At 42.2% G+C, this 9,935-nt stretch overlaps 1 protein-coding gene across 2 annotated transcripts; it reads right to left on the bottom strand.

Annotated features, from left to right (window-relative positions):
• Positions 1-19: 19 nt before the first annotated feature.
• trh (thyrotropin-releasing hormone) lies at positions 20-1,514 on the bottom strand. Of its 2 annotated transcripts, none has more exons than XM_084680285.1 (2): positions 1,322-1,514; positions 20-691 (listed from the first exon to the last, which is right to left on the bottom strand). In XM_084680285.1, the coding sequence occupies exons 1-2, from the start codon at positions 1,512-1,514 to the stop codon at positions 105-107; spliced, it is 780 nt and encodes a 259-aa protein (XP_084536411.1). In that variant the 3' UTR covers positions 20-104. The 2 variants fall into 2 exon arrangements, with proteins under 2 accessions (XP_084536411.1, XP_084536412.1); XM_084680286.1 differs by having other exon boundaries at positions 1,331-1,514.
• Positions 1,515-9,935: the final 8,421 nt, after the last annotated feature.

Genomic DNA, 9,935 nt, shown 5'->3' with positions numbered 1-9,935 from the left:
AGGGGGTTGATCAAGTGAATTGATTGACTATAATTTTATTCATAATGTATGCCTATACATTGTAGTCTTTACATTACAGCACTTGAGAAATACTATGATTAATTTTACTGTTGTTCCATTACACCCTCGTCTGGCGCGAGCCTTTTGCCCGGGTGTTGTCTTTTCTCCTCAGCCCGGCTCTTGGTCACGTTGTCTAATAACTCGAGCAACAGGTTTGCCTTATTGCAGCTCGTAGGGTCCAGCACATCACATGGACTACTGGCATCTAAATCCGTGACCATGTTATCCCAATAACGTTTGCCGGGATGCTGGCGCTTGTCCAAGTCTTGGAGATCCTCAGCATCTGCCTCATCATCCAGGTCTCGTTTTCCGGGATGCTGGCGTTTATTGTACATCATCAAGTAGCGTTTGCCCGGGTGTTGTCGTTTGGAGAGTTCGCTCAGGAGTGCCGGGTTCTCAGCAAATTCCTCTAACATTGAGCGCTTTCCGGGATGTTGCCTCTTCTGGACCTCTATGAATGAGTCTACTTCGTCTTCCCGTTTTCCCGGGTGTTGTCTCTTCTGGACATCCGAGTAGTCTTCGTCGTCCTCGTCTCTCCTCCCTGGGTGTTGTCGCTTTTCCAGGTCCTCGTTGAATCTTTTGCCGGGATGTTGCCTCTTTGCCATCCACTCTGGCAGAGAGGAAAGTACCTCTGTAAATGTAACAGTCATTTAAAATATATTTTGGCTACATGGTCAAAACAAAATGATGCTGCACTGCATAATGCCCATAAATCATGCACGTAAAATTACCTATTTCTCATAAATTAAAGGAGATTTAGCCTACTTTCTGAATCTTTATCTGGACAAAGTCTTTCTTTTAACAGGCGAATTTGCAATAGGCCTAACGTGCTGAGATTTCACTAGAACGCATGCAAATATTTGGATAAACATTTTACGCGCGCGCTTTGCTTGGACTCACCAAATGTTCTGCTGAGCTTCTGGGATATATATTTTATTCACTATTATTTCGAGAAGTCATGGACTACGTTAAAAGATGATTTTCTTCTGATCTAATGTGTTGTTTTACAGCAATGACATGGAACTAAATACACATAGGTGCATCAGTACCGAGGAGCACGTTCGTAAAAGAAACCGATTCGGTTAAGAGGACCGTATATTAATAAACTATTGACTGTGCAATGGAGAGATTTAGAGAAGAATACAAAGTAAACTATGTACTATAAGAAAAAACATGTTTAAAGCGTGTTCTCTGTGTGTTGGAGTGTCTGCGTAACCCTAACAACAAAACAATTGTGCCAAAATCGTACTCCATTACGCACCGTTTGAGCCATCTTCATCCTGTATCTTTTTCAGAATTGAACGGAGCAAAAGGCTCTCCGCTCTCTGAAGTATGATGTCGTCAATAGTCTTTCGGTCCCCCGTTTCATCCTCGACGGGGATTCCCTGTCCTCGAGATATCGCCAGGTTGCAGATCGTTAGAAAAGCCAGGACAAGCAGGCACGCAGACTTCATGGCAAAAGTTCCTGTGACGAAAATACACGAGGAATATAGACAAACGTACAGAAATGGTTAAATGACACATCCCGCAATGATTACAAGTAAATGCAACACGAGCAATTTGAGATGGGTTTTTTTTTGTCCCGGAGAGATCGGTGCGTACTGCAAAGGCTGTTTCATTAACACAGTTTCACATATATCGGTTGATGTAATATAATGTCTGAGAAATTCATTAAACACAATCAGACTCACCTATGATTGCTTAAGATGAACTTTGTCCGTTTTTTGCACAGTTATAACCTTAAACTGCACCTGGCTGTAGGGGTTTTCTCTGTCTCTCGCAGCGGCTACTGACCCGGTAAAACCGAGTTTAGAGGTATGTGCAGATACTTTTCTTCTCGCTATTTATACTCATCGGCCGTCCTCGTCACACCAACCACGCTGTAGTAATTTCACAGGATTCCTCGTCTCCATTGATGTCACAAATCCGTGCGCATCCGGTTGTATACATTACACTCCAGAGGACGCTGTCAGGTTCTCATCCAAAACTGAATTAGCCCTGTAACTGGGTCTCTGAAAGTGAAATCTAATGATGATGACTTCAATTGAAAGATCATTCATCCAATAAAGTGTCATTCAAACACATTGGGGTGCGCTTCATTCAAATGTCATGGCATCCAACGTTTTTTGTTAAAGCATCCCGCATACAGCACAAACAAAGAAACAAACAATTCAATTTCTTATGCACTTAGTATTGACGACTAATTTGGAGGCTTTTTGAAGAGACTGCATGCGGACACATTAGGTCTTTAAGTCGATTTTTCAATTAGTCAACCATTATTGTCTAATTGTATTGTTTAAGTATAATGTTGCAAAAACACTTTACAACAGTTTCATCGACATGGTGATGTGACTTATCTTCCGTCAAGCGTCAAAGGTGCAAGGCTGGCCCCATGTGGACATCAAATGAGCCCGAAGGTAACGCCTTGCTCATCTTAATTCTGTTCTTGTGTGAAGCGCCGTTCGCTCGTTTTGAAAACCTACAGTTAACCTTGCCAACGGAGAGATAACGTGGGAATGCACCTTGTAATGGTGATTAACTGTATTCACTGTGCTGTCACCTTCAATACTTCTCATGTTTCAGAGCTCAATCAACCATAATGTTTAAAAATAGCAAGGCTATTTTAAGGCCATCGGGTCTCCTATTGGAGTGATTTCTTCCATTAGTATGAGATGGTGACATGAGGCACGTGAATTGGTGTATAGATATCCCTACACCCATCCCAAGTCAACCAAATATAGGTTCTTTCAATCTGCTCTAGGATTATTGGGAAAGACACATTCAAGAACCTACCTTCATGGCTTTCTCAAACATGTCACTACAATCACCAAATAGGACAATAATACATCTATCAGTCAGTTCCTGAGAGTGGAAGATGTGATATGAGGGAAAAGGTGATGTTGAAGCTGAATGTTCCTCTATTAGTGTTCAGACCTACAAAGAAAGTGTGTGTGTGTGTATGAGAAAGAAGTGGAAATGATATGTAACCATTTCATGAATGTATCCATTATTAGATAAAACACATACTGCTGGTGATTACTGACTTCGTCATGGAACAGTAAAGAAAAAAGGATAGCAGCAGTAGCACAATTAACACCAGAGCATGTTTGACCTGTTCAGTTGGACTGCCTCTCTCAGCTTCACAAACACAACACTAATTGCAGAGGATAAAAGAAACCTATGGAGACCAGTTAATGATGCATCCTGCTGTCAAGTTACAATACATGTGCTATTTGTTTCTCAGCTCTCAGTAAGACAGAACTGTGATTTAGTTAACATTGTTCTAATTTTCACAGATTTAGCCTTTGGAAGAAACTTTGCAATCTAAAAATCTCAGCAACAAGCCTGTTATGTTTAAGAATTTAAAACGTGACCGTCCATATTCAAGAGGCTCCACCCCCGAACCTACTAACTCTCATGCTGCCGTGTTTGCATGGGACCGTTTTTTTGTCTATTGCAGTTTTCATCACGATTTTGTTCCGGAATTGTTGTCTTTGTGAGCTTTCCCTCTGAGGTGCTAGGCTGTGATTAAGCAAACTGTGTTTTCCGTCTCATCAAACAGGCCCATACAACACAAAGGAGACAGGAGACCAGAGCTGTTATAAGTTACAAAGCCTAACAATTAGCGAGAAGGTCTGCAGTGTGTACTGGATAAGAAGACAGGCTAAATATATACCATCGACAGGCAGACCACAGAACATAATGATGCCTCGCTTATTCACCATCCACTATTAAATCTTCCTGTCTCTGACTCTTTATTCATTTTCCCCTTGTACTGTAAAGGTTTTGTGCTGTGGACATGAAATACCAGAAGTTTAAAACAGCTGAGCTAACTTTATTCAGTTTACTGATGTGACAACAGCTGGTGCAGTCACAGTAAATGTTCAACTGTGCAACTCCTCATTTGACAAGATACTGTTGTCTCTCTTTGATGGGGCAGCTCAGTGAGCATCTTGATGTAGGTTAATCTGTGAGCACAGCTCTGGCAAGAAACCAAACACTTTTGTTATGGACAAATTCATAGCTACAGTCCCCTACTAAGAAAGAGGAACACACATGGACCACAATCTGTCCCCAACACATGGGAAAATATCATTTAGCCATGTTTAGTTTTCTGATATAATTCCCCTAGGAGGTAAAGCAGTCCTGTGAAACCAAGGTTTTAAATGAAGTGTAAAAACACACAGATGAGCCAAGCAGAGATGCAATAGAGGTCCTTAAAGTTTACTGGAGCTTAACTTGTGAGTGTTCAGAGAGACTAGGCCGAGGGAACAGACAGGTGGAGACACAACCCAGTGAAGCAGTCAGAGGTAACATTCACCTACACCTGAGTAGACAGCTGACCAGGCCAGTAGACTCTCCAGTGTTGACAGGGAAGACCAGCCACCGAGTTAAGGACAGGATGGAAGCAGACAAGGGTTACACAGAAAGGCACAAACAAATAAACAAACAAACACTGTTGTGTGTTTGTGTGTGTGTGTGTGTGTGTGTGTGTGTGGATGGATGGATGAAGTGACACTGGCCCTTTTCTTCACACTGGCACTCTCCTGACAGGGGTCAGGGTGGTTGATTGTGAGTGACGGCTACAGGCATGGGCAGTGTTGTGGGCTGGATGTGTAGATCTAGAGGTCAGGAAGGCTAGGCTTTTCTCTAAAGGAACTGTTACTGTTATTCTGGGTGCTTTACAAACCAAGTCAAGCCTGAAAGCCCTACTGCACGTTAACTGAGCACTAAGCTAACGTACATTCATTTTTTTACTTGGATGGTGAATTTAGATTAAATAAAATCACTCTCTTTTTGACATTTGATAAACATACGTGAATATAAACTCAGCATTAAAGGTATATGTACACTAGCCACTGATTGCATTTTACAATGTATTGACCCTCACCCACACACAGACGAGAGACAGATCACAAAAGATGATGATACGTTGGAAAGCAGGTCTCTTTCTTTCCTTTTTTGTCTCTCTTTCTCGTCAATGTTTTGTCATAAGCTTAAAATGTCCATGTCCCCGTATAAAACATAGACTTAAACCAGTCAGTCATCTGTCACCTCTGAAGGTGACTGTTCTCTGCCCTTACAGACAGACAATAAATCTCCTTCCATTGCTCATCAGACCCAGGCGTGCACTGGAATCCCCACGCAGAGAGAGAGAGAGAGATTATGAGTGAGAGAGACAGACAGAAGTTTGCATTATTTATTTTAAAATGTCATCTCTGCACTAGCGGTGCGGCTCACTGTGTGAGAATCCTATTATCTCTCAATTACCTTGGAGCCGCCTGTGTGTTTCTCCAGGCAGAGACGGTGATTAGTGCACAGCTACTATATGCTACAGCTCACTCATCATCTCACTCTATCTCCTTCTCTCCATCTCTGTCTCCCTCCATCTCTTCCTTCCCCTGTCAGCGTCAGGTATCGCCTGAGACCAAGAGTAATAGAGGAAGATTGAGCTGGTCTTTCAATCCCAACGCCTGAATCAAATGCAGATGTGGAATTATTTGATATTTGATTTTGCAGACCTTATGGTGTGAGGATAAAATGGTCTGAAAAAAGTTAGGGTGGATTTCTTTGGTGTCAAGAACAAAGTGATCTTAAATTGTTATGAGTTCTGAGCTTAGATAGATTTTTTAACTTTTGGCCATAATGTTGAGTGTGTGGATGTGGCTGGGGCAAACTGATCAGACTATGGACTGAAGATGGACTTGTTGCTGGAGTGGTCATGGCTGGAGCAGGGCTTTTCTGTTCTATCCATATACTGTATCATCCATTCTATCGGTCTGACCTGCTGTCTGACCTCCCTATTCCTCAGCCTGACAGTATGGTCCATCAGGACCCTGAAGTCTCTTAGATAACCGTCAAACTTTACCCCAGGAGTAATCTTTGCAACCCAGAGCTAAATCTTGTGTGAGTGCTGGTGTTGGTTAAGTCTATCCACCAGAGAAGATGTGTCAGGGACATACCAATATGATCCACTGAATACCAAAAGGTCAGAGTTACCATTTAATCTGTGCATATGAGCATGTGAAGGGGGTAATCTTCTCACAGACACCGAATATCTGAGGAGCACTTGAACGGAGGAATTACAAGGATTCTTCTCACATGAAAGGGTTTTGTCATCTCTATGTCATGTGCCAGCTTCTGTGACAGGTACAGCTTTTAATCCCTGGGCTTCCTCTGTCATTTTGTTGAGTTTATCTTATCCTGTCTTATTTCCAGGAGAAAAGAGAAACGTTTCCAGGTTACAGGGTAAACAACTTTCTCCAAAGGTGGGGTCATGTTACTATAAAATCATGCCAAGGCTGCTCATGAACATCTTAGTTGATCCCACACACTCACCGATCCACCCCTCCACACACACAGTTTATCTTTCTACTGCCTTTTTTTGTTCACTCAATCAGATGGTGGACCGTAGGGACGTATGCTAAGCTCTGCCTTATTGTTTCTTTGTGGGCCGGAGCGCGAGCGGCTAGTTATACCTGCCTCAGGGATCGATGGCAGATGTGACACCACAGGAGGCTCTGATGAACAGGATGCGGTCCAGAGAGGTGAGCTCACACCAGGAACACACACTCTTTCCAACATGCACCTTAAGAGGGACTAGTCTGGGCAGGCAACGTGTCCATGCTACATCCGTCACACACGGAGTGGAGGACAACACACACCAGACCAGTGAGCCGTGGGGTGAGGGAAACAATCTGCTGTTAGGAACTGAGCTGAAGACACAATCTGGAATATAGAGATGCAGGCCCCTGTGGATACAGGCTGAGAGGTACACTCATGTGAATCAAATCCTGGCAGTTGTAAATGAAACTCCACAGTGTGATATACTAAAGCCTGTCGACTCTCAAATCCAAAAACCTCAAATTTACTGGAAAGAAACTATATTAATCACATAACTGAAAGACACCTGGTCACTTTGTCACACATTTTTGGGAATCACGACAAAAGGTTTCCATCAAGACAAGAGATTCTGGATTATGGTGCACACCCAGATGTGCAGTCTCATTATGTTAGAAGAGGGCTTGGAGGTGCCTGCTGTGCCGGCCTGCCAGTGTGTCAGGCGAACCCATCACTGTCAGCCGGTGGACATGTTCTCCATTCCAAAAGTATCTTTAGTTTCAAATACTTTTTAAAACTAGTTCTCATCTTTTCACTTCTCAGCCCTTCTCTTTGAGTTGCCAAGACCTGCATGAGATGTCTCTGTGGATGAGTGACTGCTTCCTGTTTGTGGCCCAGTGTATTGAACTTGTCCCAGGGGAGAAGAGCAGAGAGAAGCCAGCGTGGTCTGATATGCTGGCTTTATTGACAGCTCTGAGGGGACTCCACTTGGGAAACATTGCTGCATCTCCATTGGCTACTACCCCTCAAAGACACCAGTCTGGGGCAATGCTAATAAAGTTGTTCTCATTACGGATTGGTCTCATCCAGCATGTCAGATTGACTCAAAACTATTGTTTTCTGGCCTTTCCTGTATCTTTACTAATAAGGTTCCATTCATGCCTTACTTGTTGTCATTTCTGGAAGATTTAGTGGGTCAGTATCAATTTGGATTGTGCTGTATTACTTAGCCACCCGAGCCCCTGTTGTCTCCTGAGATGACAACACAGTCATTGTTTACAGTCAAAGACCAGGAGTGACAGGTCACCCTTTTAGCCAATCGGATTCTTCTATGTCCTAGATGAAGATACACTAGTCCTTGTTGTGTGTGTGAGAGCTCTGAAAGGTCAACTTGAGATGATAGGGTGCATGTTCATATTAGATGAAACACTTGTCACATGTCTGATAGAGATGTCTGCCCTTTAGAGTTTGGTAGAGTGTAGGAGGGTGTTCATTGAAACTTTACTTCAACTTCTGACTGACAGTTACTATGATTTACTTTGTGTCCATTTACTGCAGATATTTCATTAAAAAAAATATTTTATGGGTATGTACCAGAAAATACAATGAAAACTAACATCTGTGAGATTGTGAGTGGTCTCAACTTTTACATTGAGAAAATGTTATCCATTCACGCCTATGCCAGGCCTTCTGACAGGCTTTTATTTGGAAGACTGTCATGTGCATTCCACATGATTCATACAGTAACTACTTAGTATAAATAATTAGTTGTGTTGTTTAATTCAATGTTTTCCGAATATAAACCCCTTCTGTACAATTCTGTACAAAAAAAATCACTTTTTGTCAAATGTACTTCAAAGACTACATGTAATTGAAAGAGACTGAAAAGAAACTTGATGGGGCACAAAAGGTTTTCCAGCTGCACATTTTTAAGTAGGTACTTCCTCAAAACAATGGCAGGTCCATCACTATCAGTGTTCTGAATACATCAGCAGGCATCTGTTTAAGACACAAGCCCCTGGTGAGTGGTGAATCCTTTTGATTGAATAGAAAAGCTCTCTCTCTTGAACAGGTCTTGTTTGGCGTGGCCAGAGATTGATCTTAAGGCTTTATTTGCGTTGTGTTCCCTGCAAAGGGAGCACATCTGGGTTGGTTACTTAGCTTCTTTGTGGAGGATGCTGACAAAGGTGGAACAGATGGCTACACATCTGGCTGTGAGTCCAACTGAATCACACCATCACTGTATTGTGTGCTTTTACTGTGAGGTGTAACTGTATTGAGCCTGAGAGAAAGTAAACTGATTTCTGTATAATGCCAAAGTAAAATGGAAACAATAAGACAGAAATTGTGGTTATTGTAGATCCCAAACACACACTCACACTAACACACACACGCACACGCGCGTGGTGGAAGAAATGTAGATTTCCTGTGTGCTTACATTATTTACTAATCAAGAGAACTAGTCATTGGATACTAGTTAGTATGTTCTCATGTAAGCTTGCTATTAATAAGAGTAGATTGTGTCTATGTGTCAGGGTTAATAGATGTTCGAGATCAGGAGAAAGTACTGGCTAAATGTTGCTTGTCATGACTACAAGGAGAGCTCCAACTATGAACTCTTTAGTCTGAGTGGTCATGTGTTGGGAGCTGTGAATCTCTTTCTCTGAGACTGTTGTAACATCATTACTGCCTGACTGTCACTATCTATGTTTACATTCTTGTGCCCTATAAAAGATGGTCCTCAGAGCGAGAGAAACATGATTGAGACCTAAGCCTGGTGTTGTGTTGTCATTTATTGTCAGAGGTCTGGTTTTCTCTCCCAATCTGCAGATTGATAAATACTTATTAAAATCCAGAACTCAACTGAACTTAGTCACGCCGTTTATGAAGAGACGGACAAAACACTTTCTTCATCAATCGCACACACAAATAAAATACAGTTAATAAAGGTATTTTCCCACAGGTTACTGTCTCAGTGACACAATGCATGTGAGTGAGACATTTGTTCCCATGAGCAAAAAGTCATTTTAAAGAGATGTGATCTGCTTGATGGAGACCCTAATGTCTTTCTGCTACCTGTTAGCTCTCTCATCTTGCCTTTTGTCTTTCAACCTCCACTGTCTGACATTCGTGAGAATATGATTGGCCAAAGAGAGGAGATTTACCATGGATCAGATTGATGGAGTTATGAAACACAATTGCCTTTCAGCTGTATTCTCTATATTATCTTTTTCTGTCTGTCTCTCCAGAGCCTATCTTTCTCACTTCAAATCTGCCGGGATATTTCTTTCTATCTCTCCTTACTTCCCCCCCTTCATCCATCCGTCCATTGATCGCCAGTTTAGACCTGTATGTCTTGGATGGTTGTCACTTTTGTGATTAAAGAGAGAAGTGACTCACAGTTGGATGACAACTTGCTCTGTGATGGCATGGAAGAGAACAGACTCTCTCAAAGAGATGCTCTGCTCTCATAGAGAGATGCTCTGCTCTCATAGTGGTAATGGTTTTGTGATCAGTTCCACTGCTTCAGCTCA

This window comes from Hypomesus nipponensis, chromosome 18 (genome assembly GCF_054491055.1).
Source record: "Hypomesus nipponensis isolate SF chromosome 18, ASM5449105v1, whole genome shotgun sequence".
Lineage (NCBI taxonomy): Eukaryota > Metazoa > Chordata > Actinopteri > Osmeriformes > Osmeridae > Hypomesus > Hypomesus nipponensis.
This window is presented reverse-complemented; position numbering and strand designations above follow the sequence as displayed.

Coding starts and splice junctions, on each gene's coding strand:
- trh (XM_084680285.1), bottom strand. CDS start 1,514: ATGAAGTCTGCGTGCCTGCTTGTCCTGGCTTTTCTAACGATCTGCAAC. Junction 692..1,321: donor GGATGAAGATGGCTCAAACG/GTGCGTAATGGA, acceptor TTACATTTACAG/AGGTACTTTCCTCTCTGCCA.